Source organism: Pseudophryne corroboree, chromosome 6 (assembly GCF_028390025.1).
Source record: "Pseudophryne corroboree isolate aPseCor3 chromosome 6, aPseCor3.hap2, whole genome shotgun sequence".
In the NCBI taxonomy this organism is placed as follows: Eukaryota; Metazoa; Chordata; class Amphibia; order Anura; family Myobatrachidae; genus Pseudophryne; species Pseudophryne corroboree.
In genome coordinates this window covers 483,873,587-483,892,034 of record NC_086449.1, presented here as the reverse complement: position 1 = coordinate 483,892,034, position 18,448 = coordinate 483,873,587, and the positions used below count along the sequence as shown (strand labels likewise).

General features: G+C 48.2%; 1 protein-coding gene across 3 annotated transcripts in view; it reads right to left on the bottom strand.

Moving 5' to 3' along the window:
* The window catches only part of DOCK4 (dedicator of cytokinesis 4), an 803,151-nt gene that overhangs the window by 225,095 nt on the left and 559,608 nt on the right, over positions 1-18,448 (bottom strand). For all 3 annotated transcript variants that reach the window (XM_063927278.1, XM_063927279.1, XM_063927280.1), the window contains one exon: positions 6,533-6,667. In XM_063927278.1, the coding sequence (XP_063783348.1) occupies positions 6,533-6,667 (135 nt within the window). The remainder of the gene's footprint in view (positions 1-6,532; positions 6,668-18,448) is intronic.

Here is an 18,448-nt window from a genome sequence, read left to right as displayed (position 1 = left end):
CGACCCAGCTGGAATTCTTCTGTAGGGGCCTTTCTGGCCTCACACCAAGCAACATATTTTCGCCATATACGGTGATAATGTTGTGCTGTCACGTCTTTCCTAGCCTTTATCAGCGTAGGAATCACTTCATCCGGAATGCCCTTTTCCGTTAGGATCCGGCGTTCAACCGCCATGCCGTCAAACGCAGCCGCGGTAAGCCTTGGAACAGACAGGGCCCCTGCTGTAACAGGTCCTGTCTGAGAGGCAGAGGCCATGGGTCCTCTGAGATCATTTCTTGTAGTTCTGGGTACCAAGTTCTTCTTGGCCAATCCGGAACGATGAGTATAGTTCTTACTCCTCTCTTTCTTACAATCCTCAGTACCTTGGGTATGAGAGGAAGAGGAGGGAACACATAAACCGACTGGTACACCCACGGTGTCACTAGTGCGTCCACAGCTATCGCCTGAGGGTCCCTTAAGCTGGCGCAATATTTTTTTTAGCTTTTTGTTGAGACGGGACGACATCATGTCTACCTGTGGCCGTTCCCAACGATTTACAATCAGCGTGAAGACTTCTGGATGAAGTCCCCACTCTCCCGGGTGGAGGTCGTGCCTGCTGAGGAAGTCTGCTTCCCAGTTGTCCACTCCCGGAATGAACACTGCTGACAGTGCTAGCACGTGATTCTCCGCCCATCGGAGAATCCTTGTGGCTTCTGCCATCGCCATCCTGCTTCTTGTGCCGCCCTGTCGGTTTACATGGGCGACCGCCGTGATGTTGTCTGACTAAATCAGCACCGGTTGGTTTTGAAGCAGGGGTTCTGCTTGACTCAGGGCGTTGTAAATGGCCCTTAGTTCCAGAATATTTATGTGAAGGGAAGTCTCCTGACTTGACCACAGTCCTTGGAAGTTCCTTCCCTGAGTGACTGCCCCCCAACCTCGGAGGCTTACATCCGTGGTCACCAGGACCCAGTCTTGTATGCCGAATCTGCGGCCCTCGAGAAGATGAGCCTTCTGCAGCCACCACAGCAGAGACACCCTGGCCCTCGGGGACAGGGTGATCAGCCGATGCATCTGAAGATGCGATCCGGACCACTTATCTAACAGATCCCACTGAAAGATGTCCAGAATCATGCCCAGGAAGAGCAGACGCGTCGCAGGAATCAGCTGCGACTTTGGGATATTCAGAATCCAGCCGTGCTGTTGCAGAACTTCCCGAGATAGTGCTACGTTGACTAACAACTGCTCCTTGGACCTCGCCTTTATAAGGAGATCGTCCAAGTACGGGATAATTATAACTCCCTTCTTCCGAAGGAGTATCATCATTTGGCCATTACCTTGGTAAATGCCCTCGGTGCCATGGACAGACCAAACGTCAACGTCTGGAATTGGTAATGACAGTCCTGTACCACAAACCTGAGGTACTCCTGGTGAGGTGGGTAAATGGGGACATGCAGATAAGCATCCTTGATGTCCAGCGACACCATAAAATCCCCCTCTTCCAGGCTTGCAATAACCGCTCTGAGTGATTCCATTTTGATCTTGAACTTCCTTACATAAGTGTTCAAGGATTTCAAATTTAGAATGGGTCTCACCGAACCGTCTGGTTTCGGTACCACAAACATTGTGGAATAGTAACCCCGTCCCTGTTGAAGGAGGGGAACCTTGATTATCACCTGCTGAAGGTACAGCTTGTGAATAGCCGCCAGCACTACCTCCCTTTCCCTGGGAGCCGCTGGCAAGGCTGATTTGAGGTAACGGCGAGGGGGAGTCGCCTCGAACTCCAGCATGTATCCCTGAGATACCACTTGTAGAACCCAGAGATCCACCTGTGAGCGAACCCACTGGTCGCTGAAGTTCCGGAGACGCGCCCCCACCGCACCTGGCTCCACCTGTGGAGCCCCAGCGTCAAGCGGTGGACTTAGTGGAAGCAGGGGAGGATTTTTGTTCCTGGGAACTGGCTGTCTGGTGCAGCTTTTTCCCTCTACCCCTGCCTCTGGGCAGAAAGGATGCGCCTCTGACCCGCTTGCCTTTCTGAGGCCGAAAGGACTGTACTTGATAATACGGTGCTTTCTTAGGCTGTGAGGAAACCTGAGGTAAAAAAGTCGACTTCCCAGCTGTTGCTGTGGATACGAGGTCCGAGAGACCGTCCCCAAACAATTCCTCACCCTTAAAAGGCAAAACCTCCATGTGCCTTTTAGAATCAGCATCACCTGTCCACTGCCGAGTCCATAATACTCTCCTGGCAGAAATGGACATTGCATTAATTCTAGATGCCAGCCGGCAAATGTCCCTCTGTGCATCCCTCATATACAAGACAACGTCCTTTATATGCTCTATGGTTAGCAAAATAGCATCCCTGTCGAGGGTATCAATGTTGTCTGACAGGGTATCAGACCATGCTGCTGCAGCACTACACATCCATGCTGAAGCAATAGCAGGTCTCAGTATAGCACCTGCGTGTGTATATACAGACTTCAGGATAGCCTCCTGCTTTCTATCTGCAGGCTCCTTTAGGGCGGCCGTATCCTGAGACGGCAGTGCCACCCTTTTAGATAATCGTGTGAGCGCCTTGTCCACCCTAGGGGATGTCTCCCAGCGTAACCTATCCGTTGGTGGGAAAGGGTACGCCATCAGTAACCTCTTAGAAATCACTAGTTTCTTATCAGGGGAACACCACGCTTCTTCACACAATTCATTTAATTCATCAGATGGGGGAAAAGTCACTGGCTGCTTTTTCTCCCCAAACATAATACCCTTTTTAGTGGTAACTGGGTTAATGTCAGAAATGTGCAACACATTTTTCATTGCGTAATCATGCATCGGATGGCCCTTGTGGACTGTACATTTGTCTCATCCTCGTCTACACTGGAGTCAGACTCCGTGTCGACATCTGTGTCTGCCATCTGAGCTAGCGGGCGTTTTTGAGCCCCTGATGGCCTCTGAGACGCCTGGGCAGGCGCGGGCTGAGATGCCGGCTGTCCCAAGGCTGTTACGTCATCAAACCTTTTATGTAAAGAGTTGACACTGTCGGTTAATACCTTCCACACACCATCCACTCCGGTGTCGGCCCCGTAGGGGGCGACATCACACTTATCGGCTCCTGCTCCGCCTCCACGTAGCCCTCCACATCAAACATGTCGACACAGCCGTACCGACACACCGCACACACACAGGGAATGCTCTGACTGAGGACAGGACCCCACAAAGTCCTTTGGGGAGACAGAGAGAGAGTATGCCAGCACACACCCCAGCGCTATATAACACAGGGATTATCACTATACTGAGTGATTTTTTTTAATAGCTGCTTATTAAGACCAATTTGCGCCTAAATTTATGTGCCCCCCCTCTCTTTTTTACCCTTGTTGTACTGGATACTGCAGGGGAGAGCCTGGGGAGCGTCCTTCCAGCGGAGCTGTGAAGAGAAAATGGCGCTGGCTGTGCTGAGGAAGATAGCCCCGCCCCTTCAGCGGCGGGCTTCTCCCGCTTTTTATAATGTTAATGGCGGGGGTTAATGCACATATACAGTGTTATACACTGTATTATGTGCTATTTGTGCCAAAAGGTAAACTAATTGCTGCCCAGGGCGCCCCCCCCAGCGCCCTGCACCCAACAGTGACCGGAGTGTGTGGTGTGCTATGGGAGCAATGGTGCACAGCTGCAGTGCTGTGCGCTACCTTAATGAAGACAGGAGTCTTCAGCCGCCGATTTTCATCTTTATCTTCCGTCTTCTGGCTCTGCAAGGGGGACGGCGGCGCGGCTCCGGGAACGGACGATCGAGGTCGGGCCCTGTGTTCGATCCCTCTGGAGCTAATGGTGTCCAGTAGCCTTAGAAGCACAAGCTAGCTGCAAGCAGGTAGGTTTGCTTCTCTCCCCTCAGTCCCTCGTAGCAGTGAGTCTGTTGCCAGCAGATCTCACTGAAAATAAAAAACCTAACAAATACTTTCTTTTCTAGCGAGCTCAGGAGAGCCCACTAAGTGCATCCAGCTCTGACCGGGCACAGATTCTAACTGAGGTCTGGAGGAGGGGCATAGAGGGAGGAGCCAGTGCACACCAGATATAGCACCTAATCTTTCTTTTAAGAGTGCCCAGTCTCCTGCGGAGCCCGTCTATTCCCCATGGTCCTTACGGAGTTCCCAGCATCCACTAGGACGTCAGAGAAATCACCTTTACTGTTTTCTTTATGCAATGGCAGAAATGCAACTGTGTCTCATTCAACTTGTATCACCAAAGAGGAGTACAATGGTATAGAACATTACTATACTGTATGTAGTACTGTATCATGTAAAGAACAGCAGTATATAATAGCATAGGATACAGCAATCTATAGCAGATGTTGTAAGGAGGGCGTAGTACGAGTGGCTGGTGAGCGGGATCCCGGCGGCACTTCTGCGGGCACTGTGGTCTGTCTTGGACCCCCAAGAGGGAGAATAGTTGTCGGTATGCCATGTGTCGGGATTTCAGCGCCGGTATGCTGAGCGCCGGGTTCCCAACAGGTGGCATACTGAATGCCACTCTTGTAAGGAAGATGCATGCTTTCGGTACACATAGAGATAATGGTCCATGCAGCAGTTCCAGCACATTGAACAATGAAGTAATTAATGATACATTATTCTGAACAAATATAATGTGATATGAAGACATTATGGTGATACAGGGGTTAAAATAGCATTAGATATAAGCATTTCTTATGCATAAAATACTTATTTTTGTGTGGTTAATGCATACATAGTAGTCTAATGCCTCCAATGGTATTCAGATTTGGTTGCATTTGGCAGTTATGATGACTTACGCTTAGAAAGGAGGAATTGGGGCGGCAGGGGCCTGCAAGTTTAGGTAAAGTAACACATTCAAGCAAATGTGATTTATGCAGAGCACAACAAAGATACATACGCACGGGATGGTATAGAGATCCCAGCGCTTGGAATGCCAGCAGCCAAAATACAGACAGCGGCATCCTGAAGCTCAGGATCCTTTCTATAAGTAGGAACACTATGCTAATCCCTAACCTCCCTAATCCTAACCCTCCTTACCCGCACAGCCTGACCTTAACCCTCCCTTCCTCCCCCCGGCAGCCTAACCCTAAACCCACTCCCTTCCCTGCAGCCTAAACCTAACCCTTTGAATGTAATTAGTACTCTTATTGCGGACTGTATTCAATTACCCACGAGCATCGCTGGGAGCTATTCAATTAGCAATAATAAACCGGCGTGAGCAACAATTTATCTGGGTTTTTGTTTCACCTGCCTCAGACAGGCGAAGCAAAATCCCTGTAAACAGCACCGTTTTCATCACTGAACCTGTGTGTTTTCGGGGGACCTAACTGGATAGCCTCGAAAAAACAAAAATATCAAAGAAACATCGGAGCTTTTCGCTCCCAGTGTTTCTTCGCAGGTAATTGAATACTGGCCATAGACAGAAAGTTTTAATTAATATGACATTTCATTAAAGTACTATATTGTGTACTGTAATTTCAGCACTTACTACAAACACCGTCAAACCACATATCTTGGTTTACACCAGGCACACACTTGTCTAATTTGCATTCCAACCGACCCCAGACCGACCAGTTGGTCTGACATTGAACAAGTGTGTACTCTTCACCTGACTGATGCTTTAATCTGACCTGGGTCAGGTTAAAAGATCCAACCCAAACTGGAAGTGTGTAAGCTCTAGAGTCCAGAGCTGGAGACCTATCCCTAGACCCAGCGGTTCAGCACACCATCGGCAGCAGCTATCAGCCAGGCACATACCAGCATTAGCAGCACTGCCCAGCAGCCGGACTGTTAACATCTGCTGCAACTGTGTAGCAGGGTCCAGCAAAGTCCCAGCCATGGTGCCGGCCCAGATCTGGATGGGTCATGGCAACATCCACCCATGTGGTGGAGCTGTAGACAAGGTGGTGGGCCTGAAATAAAAGAGCTTAAACAGGCCATCGTTCACAAGGACATTCAGTGTCCTGTCTTTAATATTTTCTTTACAGGCGGATTACAGGTGCCAGGGAGGGGGCCTTAATATCCGGGACCTGAAGTACACCCGCAGTCACAAGGGGTGTGAGGAGAACCCCAGTTTTTGGTGGGTACCAACTTCCTGAGGGACTCCAACCCTGTGCTGACCAGTTTGAGGCTGGCTAATATTATGGAAGGGGGACCCCATGCTGTGACATCTCTCTGATATAATATTAACCCCCCCCCCCCCAAGCTGGTTCACCCTGGTGGGAAATAGAGGGAACCCCCAGAAAAATCGCTGACCAAGTTGAGAGGTATGGGGATGATTACTGATTTGGGAAGGGTTTGGGGGCTACAAGTATTTGTTTTTTTCTATTAGCTATTTTTTTCCTACTTATTTGGACATTTTGTTCATTGTTACTTATTATTAACTATAAAGCTGCTATGCCACTTACTGTGTGTATTGCATATGCTACATACTGTATCCTTGTATGTGCAGCAATACAATCACACCTACATCAATCAATAGAACAAAAATCAGTTCATTTAAACAGAGTGAGAAAAAATGTATAGTACAGTAAACTGCTTACATGTCAGTACAACACTTACCGTTACATCTTGAAATTGGAGCCTCATTGCAGAGCCTGATGGCTGTGGTCTACTTGTAATCTCTAAAATAGTTCTTAGCAAAATATCCAGGAGGCTGTTCACAATTACATCAATTTCCTTCAAGGCCAGTTTCTCCTTAAGCATGGCAAATAGAAAGGAGTATATAAATTACAAGAGTAAGACTTTGAAAGTTGCCTACTCTTCCCCAGAAAAAGTAATAAACCAGCAGTAACAGACCAGACTTATCATAAAGATTCATATATTACCACCTTCCAAAAATTCACAAAACAACAACTAAAATTGATATTACTATTAAAGCAAAATCAATACAGGCGCTATAGTAAAATAAGAACAATATATAAGTTCACACTAATGAATTAGTATGTAAACTGCAGTTCCCATATAAGGTGTCTGCAACACCTAAACACAGTATATTTTGTACATATAATTATATTTATATAACTATATAAGAGAGCGCAAGGTGCTGAATGGATAAATACAATTTATTAAAATATTTTAAAAAATATATATAATCAATTAAACAAGATGATTGCTGAACATGGAGCATAAGATCAACTGACCATCGCTAATCACTAATAACAATGTCCCATATTTTGTGAAGCATGGAGTATCCAATTATTATTTATGGAACCAATGCAGAGTATTAATGAAGAGAGGTCTCGCTTCAAACTCTGTTTAAGGAACAAAGTCCACCGTGGATTGCAAATACCTCCGTGAATGTTGTGCTGGAAAAGGTATGTTTTGAAATAGGACACTCAGGAGGCCAGGCAGTGCGGGAGCAGCGGTGTGGAGACGATGGCAGGTCTCAGATATCTGCAACACCGCAGGTGTGATGATAGACAGAAGCCGTATCCTGTAGCACTCAGGAGGCCAGGCGGTGCGGGAGCAGCGGTGTGGAGACAATGGCAGGTCTCCGGTGTGGCAATGAGCGGACGTTGGCAGGTCCCGGGGGGGAAGCAGACGCGGCTGTAAGGTGGCGGAGATGGTCGGTAGTCAGCCCAGTAGCAAATGTGGAGGCTGTCAGGACCATAAAGTTGTAGCTCCAGCCCTAATTAACACGTTTCTGCCTGGCCTCCTGAGTGTCACAGGACACGGCTTCTGTTTATCATCACATCTGCGGTGAGCCTCTAGTCGTATATGTGTGGGGGTTGAAAAGTGAAGCAGTACGCAGGCTAGGAGAGATCAATATCAGTCTCGTTATAGGCGGCGTCCAAATCCTATTTCAAAACATACCTTTTCCAGCACAACATTCACGGAGGTATTTGCAATCCACGGTGGACTTTGTTCCTTAAACAGAGTTTGAAGCGAGACATCTCTTCATTAATACTCTGCATTGGTTCCATAAATAATAATTGGATACTCCATGCTTCACAAAATATGGGACATTGTTATTAGTGATTAGCGATGGTCAGTTGATCTTATGCTCCGTGTTCAGCAATCATCTTGTTTAATTGATTATATATATTTTTTAAAATATTTTAATAAATTGTATTTATCCATTCAGCACCTTGCGCTCTCTTATATAGTTATATAAGTATAATTATATTTACAAAAGATTCAAAACTCGTCTGATTTTCATATACAAATTTCCATTCACTCTCATAGCATAGAAAACACAAAAATATACACAAATATATACAAATGAAATAGAGATCTGTTTAAACAATTAAGAGGAAATCATTTTAAATTACCATTTAAGATTAGATTTAAGCCAGTGACACCTCTATACAAATTTGACCGCAAAGATTTGAAGCATATTGTTAAAAACTTTTGATTACTGCACTTTTTAATCTGAATAACGGCACTGACCTGTTGTTAAAAATCTAGGATGCACAGTTGACCCGTGAAGCGCGTCAGTTTAATAGTGTATTGAGAAACAGTTGATACCCTGGGAAGCAGTCATGATCCTGGCTGCCAGGAACCCGGTAGTCAGAATACAGACGCCGGGATCCCGACACTAGTCTGAATGCTGACGCTGGTATTCAGAAAAGGGGCAACATCCCAGCGCCGGAATACCGACAACCGGGATCCTGAACGACGAGGCACCGCAGCGCTACAGTGGTAAGCCGTGGGCGTGGGGACGTTAGGTTTAGGCTGCATCCCGGGGGATTAGGCTGCATCCTGGGGGGGTTAAAGTTAGGCTACGAGGAGGGGTAGTTAGGCACCCCCCCTCGTAGGGTTAGGGTTCGGCTACGGGGTGGGAGGGTTAGGTCTAGGCAGCGGGTATGGGGGGGTTAGGTTTAGGCACCTCCGGATATTATACTGATCCCAACACACTCTCTCTCTATTTATGTAGATATATAGGGGTGTATTAAATTACCCGCGAATAATGTAATTGTCTCTCCGGGGGCTATTAAATTATCCCCGATAAGCCGGCGTGAGACGTGGCTTATCAGGGATTTTGTTTTACCTGTCTCAGGCAGGCAAAGCAAAATCCCCGAAAACAGCCCTGTTTTCATCTGAAAACAGGGCTGTTTCTACCAAAAACACAAAGGTTTCACTGAACCTGTGTGTGTTTTCTGGTTAAAAGGATTTTTTGGGGTGACTCAATTGGATACGCCGAAAAAAATATCTAAGAAACGTTTGTTTTTCGCTCTCGATGCTTCTCTGTGGGTAACTGAGCACCCCCTTAATCTTTTAAATATTGCAGCAAGCAATTTAATTGTGATGTAATCTGAGATATATATATAAAAGATAAAAAATAGTGATGTGGCCAGTATACTTGTATGAGTCTCAAGTCTAGCGCAGACAACAGGTAACCTGAAGTCAATTAGCATATATGTCCACAAATATAAGGACCACTGCTCCCCTTTTCTCAGCTCCAAAAACCCAGGATCCTTGGGTATAAAATCCTAGTAAACTCAAACAGAGAGGGGGCGTTTTATTATAAAGCAATCTATACAAATGCAATTCCGATCCGAAAGAACTCGTCCCCCGATCCAGCGTCTCTCAGGGAGCAGACTGTATCACTCACAAGCCACTGAATAGTCATCAGCTCCACTCGGTTCAGCCGTATGTGGAAGCGGCAATATCAGGATCACGTTGGGGCGGTCAGAGAAAGTCGGAGGCAGAAACAGAGGCGCGTCGCTGAGCTCAGCCCTTATCGGTTTTGTCACAAAGGACTTGGTCAGAGACGAGTTTTGCCTGGATGGTAACATATTATGTCATGTGGTAACCAGCCCACAGTGTGTTTTTTTCTGGTACGAGTTCTTTCGGATCGGAATTGCATTTTTATATATTGATTTGTAATAAAACTTTTATGCACTATGAAGTGCCCCCTCTCTCTTTGTGTAACTTTTTCAGGTTGGAAGGAGTTCCGCCCTATTCAGTCCCCAGCTTTTTTATTCGACAAGTTGGGGAATTCGACTTGTCGAATAGTACATGAATCAGCGGTATAGCTGCCAATTCACGTGCTTCTGAGGGAAACAGAGTCAAATTCGGCAGGTTTTAGCCCCGTTTCCGACCATCTCAGTTCGACTTAAAAAAAAAAAAAAAATCGAACTGAGATGAGGGACCTGAGAGGAGGAGAGGGGGGAGAGCCGCGGGCAGACGGGGGAACAGCAGCGCTACAGCACAGCGCTGCAGGAGGATGTGGCACAGCCGCCAATCACGGCAGCGTCCACCCGGCTCCAGCAAGATGAGGTCCCGCTTGCTGGAGCCTGGCAGCTGTGCCACATCCTCCTGCAGCGCTGCTGTCCCCCCGTCTCCCCCCTCTCCGGTCCCTCATCTCAATTCAACTTTTTTAAAGTCGAATTGAGATGGGCATTGAATAGCCCTTGTCGGATACATTCCGACAAATGCATGTCGGAATGGATCCGACCTCAATTGAATATACCCCTGTATATATATATATTATATATATATATATATACACACACACACACACACACACACACACACACACATATACAGATGGAGCCACACTCATCTAGGCTTCTCTGTTGCACCTAGGTGTGCCATGGCTTATTAGCATAAGCCTTTCATCTATTGTTGTCAGCTGCAATATAATACAGAGAACAATACAGCAGGGGATTAAGTCCAACTGCCCTGGCTCAATTAATCCTATTAAAGGGATAGATGAGCATGGCTCCATCTGTATGGTGTGTGTGTGTGTGTGTATATATACACACACACACACACACACACACACACACACACACGTTTACACTCAACATAACAGTATAGAATCATGTTGCAATAATAAAAAATTACATTGAAAAATACTAATATCAAGAGGGATTTACAGAAATTGTATTAATAAATTCATATAAAGCACGAACGAACTGGTTTATAAAAACGAGTTTTATGGTAAGAACTTACCCTTGTTAAAACTCTTTCTGCGAGGTACACTGGGCTCCACAAGTCTGGACAATGGGGTGTAGAGTGGGATCTTGATCCGAGGCACCAACAGGCTCAAAACTTTGACTGTTCCCAGAATGCACAGCGCTGCCTCCTCTATAACCCCGCCTCCCAGCACAGGAGCTCAGTTTAGTTAACCAACCCAATGCAGTAGAAGGAAAAGGGACGACAACGGTTAGTAGCCACATACACCACACTCTCACGACAAGAGAAGTGTCAGCGGCTTATGCCATATCAACCCAAAGAAGCTAAGTGCGTCAGGGTGGGCGCCTTGTGGAGCCCAGTGTACCTCGCAGAAAGAGTTTTAACAAGTGTAAGTTCTTACCATAAAACTCGTTTTCTGCTGCGGGGTACACTGGGCTCCACAAGTCTGGACAATGGGGATGTCCTAAAGCAGTTCCTTATGGGAGGGGAAGCACTGTAGCGGGCACAAGAACCCGGCATCCAAAGGAAGCATCCTGGGAAGCGGCAGTATCGAAGGCATAGAACCTTATAAATGTGTTCCCGGAGGACCACGTAGCCGCCTTGCACAATTGGTCAAGGGTCGCACCACATTGGGCAGCCCAAGAAGGTCCAACAGACCGAGTAGAATGGGCCGTAATGTGAACAGGAGCTGACAGACCAGCCTTCACATAAGCATGCGCAATCACCATTTTAATCCACCTGGCCAGGGTCTGCTTGTGAGCAGGCCAGCCACGTTTGTGAAATCCAAACAAAACAAAGAGAGAATCAGACTTTCGAATAGAAGCAGTTCTCTTCACATAGATATGGAGAGCCCGTACCACATCCAAAGACCGCTCTTTGGGAGACAAATCAGGAGAAACAAAAGCTGGAACCACAATCTCCTGATTAAGGTGGAACGAAAAAACCACCTTAGGTAAATATCCGGGACGAGTCCTAAGAACCGCCCGGTCACGGTGAAAAATCAGATATGGGGAACTACAAGACAAGGCACCCAAATCAGACACTCTTCTAGCAGAGGCAATAGCCAGCAAGAACACCACCTTAAGGGAAAGCCACTTAAGGTCAGCTTGAACCAAGAGGTTCAAATGGAGGCTCCTGCAACGCCTCCAAAACCACCGACAAGTCCCAAGGAGCCACAGGCGGGACATAGGGAGGTTGGATACGCAACACACCCTGAGTGAAAGTATGAACATCAGGTAAAGTCGCAATTTTTCTCTGAAACCACACCGACAAGTCAGAAATATGAACCTTGAGGGAGGCCAGACGCAGGCCTAAATCTAGGCCCTGCTGTAGAAAAGCCAAAAGTTTGGCTGTACTAAACTTGGAAGCATCATAATGGTTAGATGCGCACCAAACAAAGTAGGAATGCCAGACCCGATGGTAAATCCGAGCAGAGGCCGGTTTCCGGGCCCGCAACATAGTTTTAATGACCTCTTCAGAAAAACCCTTAGCTCTTAAGACGGAAGCTTCAAGACCCACGCCGTCAAAGACAGCCGGGCTAGGTCCTGGTAGACACAGGGGCCCTGAACGAGGAGGTCTGGGCGTTGTGGAAGTAGAAGTGGACGCTCTGACGGTAGGCCTTGCAGGTCTGAGAACCAGTGCCGTCTGGGCCACGCCGGAGCTATGAGAAGCAGATTTCCTTTTTCTTGCTTGAACTTCCGAATTACCCTGGGCAGGAGTGACACCGGAGGGAACACGTACAGCAGCCGAAACCTCCACGGCACTGCCAGCGCATCCACAAATGCTGCTTGAGGATCCCTTGTCCTTGCTCCGAAGACCGTAACCTTGTGATTGTGTTGAGACGCCATCAGATCCACATCTGGAAGACCCCACCTTTCCACGAGGAGTTGAAACAATTCTGGATGGAGGCCCCACTCGCCGGCATGCACGTCCTGACAACTGAGAAAGTGCGCTTCCGAATTCAGGACTCACGGAATGAATATTGCCGATATTGCTGGTAGATGGCGTTCTGCCCAACGTAGAATCCGTAAGGCTTCCTTCATTGCCAAACGGCTTCGAGTGACGCCTTGATGATTTATGTAAGCCACTGTGGTGGCGTTGTCCGACTGTACTTGAACAGGACGGTTCTGAATCAAATGCTGGGCTAGGTTCAACGCATTGAAGACCGCCTGCAATTCCAGAATGTTGATCGAGAGGAGAGATTCCTCCTTGGTCCACCGACCCTGCAAGGATTGTTGCTCCAGCACCGCGCCTCAACCTCTTAGACTGGCATCTGTCATCAACAGGACCCAGTTGGATATCCAGAAGGGACGGCCTCTGCACAATTGTCGGTCCAGGAGCCACCAGAGCAGCGACAGACGGACCTCCGGAGTCAAAGAGATCATGTGAAACCTGATCCAGTGAGGCAGGCCGTCCCACTTGGCTAGAATCAGCTTCTGGAGGGGGCGAGAATGGAATTGAGCATACTCCACCACGTTGAATGCTGACACCATGAGGCCCAGCACCTGCATTGCCGAATGTATCGACACTTGCAGACGAGAGAGGAAGCAACGAATCCTGTTCTGAAGTTTCAGGACTTTCTCTTGAGACAAGAACAACCTCTGGTTGTGAGTGTCCAACAGCGCTCCCAGATGCACCATGCTCTGAGCAGGGACCAGGGAGGATTTCTTCCAGTTGATGAGCCACCCGTGGGCTTGTAGAAACCGGACCGTCATATCCAGATGACGCAGGAGAAGATCTGGGGAATTTGCCAGGATTAACAAGTCGTCCAGATATGGCAGTACCCTGACCCCTTCACAGCGGAGTACCACCGTCATCACCGCCATAACTTTGGTGAAGACTCGCGGAGCCGTTGTTAAACCAAAAGTTAACGCCCGAAACTGGTAATGGAGGTTGCCAATAGCGAACCTCAGGTATTGTTGATGTGACACTGCTATAGGAATATGCAGGTAAGCATCCTGTATGTCCAGGGAGACCATGTAGTCCCCAGGTTCCAAGGCCAGAACTATAGGGCGAAGGGTTTCCATCCGGAACTTGGAAACCTTCACAAATTTGTTCAGTGCCTTGAGGTTGAGAATGGGCCGGGAGGACCCATTCGGTTTCGGGACTAGAAACAGCGGAGAATAGTACCCCCGGCCCCTCTGAGAAAAAGGCACCTGTACTATGACTCCTGTATCCAGGAGGGTCTGTTCCACCGAATGCAGAGTGTTTGCCTTTGTCTGGTCCGACGTGACGTCTGTCTGGCAAAATCGATGAGGGGGTCGGTTTTTGAAGGCTATGGCGTAACCTCGAGTGACGACTTCCCGTACCCAGGCATCTGAAGTGGTCTTCAACCATTCCTGGGTATACCCTAGAAGCCGGCCCCCCACCCTGGGATCCCCCAGGGGGAGGCCCGCCCCGTCATGCGGCAGGCTGATCGGTCTTGGCTGCTGGCTGACGGGCAGCCCAGGCTCTTTTGGGCTTCGGTTTACCAGGTTTGGAAGTGTGTGCCTGACCTTTTGCTTTACATGAAGAACGAAAGGGGCGAAAGGACGTGCCTTTGGCCTTCGACACAGAAGGAGCTGTATTAGGCAGACAGGCAGTTTTGGCAGTAGCCAAGTCAGCCACTATCTTATTTAAGTCCTCCCCAAACAGAATATCCCCCTTGAAAGGGAGTACCTCCAGGGTTTTTCTAGAGTCCAGATCCACAGACCAGGATCTCAGCCACAATATCCTGCGAGCCAGGACTAACGTAGTAGAGGCCTTGGCTGCTAGGATACCAGCATCAGAAGCCGCCTCTTTAATATAGCGAGAAGCTGTGACAATATATGACAAGCAATGTCTAGCATGGTCAGAGGAGATTTCAGCCTCTAACTCCAAGGCCCATGCTTCAATAGCCTCTGCTTCGCCCATGTAGCTGCAATAGTGGGCCTTTGTGCAGCACCCGTGAGGGTGTAAATCGCTTTTAGACAACCCTCGACACATTTATCCGTAGGCTCTTTTAGAGACGTGATGGTAGTGACAGGTAGAGCTGAGGAAACCACCATCCTAGCCACATGTGAGTCTACTGGAGGAGGCGTTTCCCAATTCTTAGACAGCTCTGGCTCGAGGGGATAGCGAGCCAGCATCTTCTTTTGAGGCGCAAACTTCGTACCCGGGATTTGCCAGGGTTCCTGACGTATATCTACTAGGTGGTCAGAGTGAGGTAAAACTTGTTTAATCACCTTCTGACGCTTGAACCTATATGGTTTCTTAGGAGGAACGGATGGCTCGGGATCATCCGTAATCTGCAGAATTAATTTAATAGCCTCCAAAAGATCAGGAACATCCACATGTGAACTACCCTCCCCATCAGCCGTATCTGAGTCAGAACCTGTGGGGTCAGTATATGTGCTGTCTTCATCAGACGAGGTGTCAGTGACAGCAGTGGATTGTGAGGAGACGAGCGCTCGCTTAGAGGACCTCTTGGACTTAGACGAGCGTTGGTCAGACTTTTTAGTAGTTAGGGACTGGTTCAACTTCTTTAATTGAGCAGATAAATTGTCTGCCCACGGCGGGTTAGCTGCAGGGACCACATACGGTGGTACCGGCATTGGGGGTCCCATAGGGGGTGTTAGTTTATGAACTAGCGTATGCAGAAGCGTGGAAAAAGCGGCCCACAGAGGGTCAGTATGTGCCTCCGTTGCCACAGTCCAGAACCAGAGCCCACAGCTGCTATATTCTCCCCATATGTGCCTATGGCTTCAGCAACACCAGCAGTCTGTTCCGCCCCAGAACCGTTACCCTCAGAAGCAGACATGATATAACTTGCAGTATGAGGTAACACAGTACAATTTTTAGCAGCACTATATCCCTAAACCCAAACCCCTGCGCAGTGTAGTCAGCACCAGCAGAGATAAAGGAGAGATATGGTGACTAAATCACAGAGAAAAATACGTAATACAGTATATCTTTGTGAAAATCCTATATTAAATAACACCTGACGCACCAAGCCCCCTCAGGTTATAGAATATAGGGATAGCAAGTTGAGTGAAAGACACGAGATGGACACCACTCAGCTATCAATGCACACACAAATAGTCACAGTTTGTACAATGCAGAGGTTATTACAGACAATAATACTGCACTGGACTAGCTTACACAGCTATATAGTCAATAGATATAACACTACACAGTAAGAAACTGGATGTATATCACAGGGTAATTGTACTATAAACCCCTGACTAAATGCACTCTTTCTTACTAACACTGACTAAAAAGGCAGGTAGAATACTTAAGTGTCATGCAAAGTCACAGCACTGACAACTAGGTGGCTTTACATAGGAGGATTTGCCCAGGCAGTCCCAGGAACAGTGAGCTGAGGAGTAATGGCGCCGCAGACACTGACAGGGAGTGTGGAAAGACAGAGATGCAGCTCCAGGGCGGGAACACTTGCTGGAAATGGCGCCCTGGGGTTGGGCTTCAGGTCTAAGCCTTATCCCCCTTGCTGGCAAAACCACCGGGTACTGTGGGCGATATTAAAATCGGTTTTAAGAGAAAACCTGACTTGCGCCCATGCCCTGGTGATCTAGTGGGATCACCTGTATCCACAGTGTCCACCGCCAGCGTGCGCGGCCCGTCTCCCACTAACCGCGCCGGATTGCGATAAAGACCGGGTCCCGCGAGCGGGACCCACTTACCACCTCCCGAAGCGGGGCCACGCGATCCTGGAGAGCCCCAGCCGTGTGTGCCTAACGTGAAGTAAACCGGAGCCTCCGCTGTAGGTACCCGGCAACCAGGGCTCGGGAGTGTACAGCTCCGCTGGGGAGAGCTGGAGCTGCAGCAGAGAATGTCAGAAGACATTTACCCCTGCTGCTGCCCTTGAAGTCTTCACTTTTTGCCTCATAAAAAGCTTTTCTTAGGGCTGCCTGGAGCAGCTCCTCTGTTAAGTGCCTGCTTACTGCAGCACCAACTGACAAACTGAGCTCCTGTGCTGGGAGGCGGGGTTATAGAGGAGGTGGCGCTTTGCATTCTGGGAACAGTCAAAGCTTTGAGCCTGTTGGTGCCTTGGATCAAGATCCTACTCTACACCCCATTGTCCAGACTTGTGGAGCCCAGTGTACCCCGCAGCAGAAAATGGTGCTATTTCATTACATTTAAGCCATTCAGTTTAATTAAAAAAATAAGAATTTACTTACCGATAATTCTATTTCTCGGAGTCCGTAGTGGATGCTGGGGTTCCTGAAAGGACCATGGGGAATAGCGGCTCCGCAGGAGACAGGGCACAAAAAGTAAAGCTTTAGGATCAGGTGGTGTGCACTGGCTCCTCCCCCTATGACCCTCCTCCAAGCCTCAGTTAGGATACTGTGCCCGGACGAGCGTACACAATAAGGAAGGATTTTGAATCCCGGGTAAGACTCATACCAGCCACACCAATCACACTGTACAACCTGTGATCTGAACCCAGTTAACAGTATGATAACAGCGGAGCCTCTGAAAAGATGGCTCACAACAATAATAACCCGATTTTTGTAACTATGTACAAGTAATGCAGATAATCCTTGGGATGGGCGCCCAGCATCCACTACGGACTCCGAGAAATAGAATTATCGGTAAGTAAATTCTTATTTTCTCTATCGTCCTAGTGGATGCTGGGGTTCCTGAAAGGACCATGGGGATTATACCAAAGCTCCCAAACGGGCGGGAGAGTGCGGATGACTCTGCAGCACCGAATGAGAGAACTCCAGGTCCTCCTTAGCCAGGGTATCAAATTTGTAGGATTTTACAAACGTGTTTGCCCCTGACTAAATAGCCGCTCGGCAAAGTTGTAAAGCCGAGACCCCTCGGGCAGCCGCCCAAGATGAGCCCACCTTCCTTGTGGAATGGGCATTTACATATTTTGGCTGTGGCAGGCCTGCCACAGAATGTGCAAGCTGAATTGTATTACACATCCAACTAGCAAAAGTCTGCTTAGAAGCAAGAGCACCCAGTTTGTTGGGTGCATACAGGATAACAGCAAGTCAGTTTTCCTGACTCCAGCCGTCCTGGAACCTATACTTTCAGGGCCCTGACAACATCCAGCAACTTGGAGTCCTCCAAGTCCCTAGTAGGCGCAAGGCACCACAATAAGCTGGTTCAGGTGAAACACTGACACCACCTTAGGGAGAGAACTGGGGACGAGTCCGCAGCTCTGCCCTGTCCGAATGGACAAACAGATATGGGCTTTTTTGAGAAAAACCCCACCAATTTGACACTCGCCTGGCCCAGGCCAGGGCCAAGAGCATGGTCACTTTTCATGTGAGATGCTTCAAATCCACAGATTTGACTGGTTTTAAACCAATGTGATTTGAGGAATCCCAGAACTACGTTGAGATCCCACAGTGCCACTGGAGGCACAAAAGGGGGTTGTATATGCAATACTCCCTTGACAAACTTCTGGACTTCAGGAACTGAAGCCAATTCTTTCTGGAAGAAAATCGACAGGGCCGAAATTTGAACCTTAATGGGCCCCAATTTGAGGCCCCTAGACACTCCTGTTTGCAGGAAATGCAGGAATCGACCGAGTTGAAATTTCTTCGTGGGGCCTTCCTGGCCTCACACCACGCAACATATTTTCGCCACATGTGGTGATAATGTTGTGCGGTCACCTCCTTC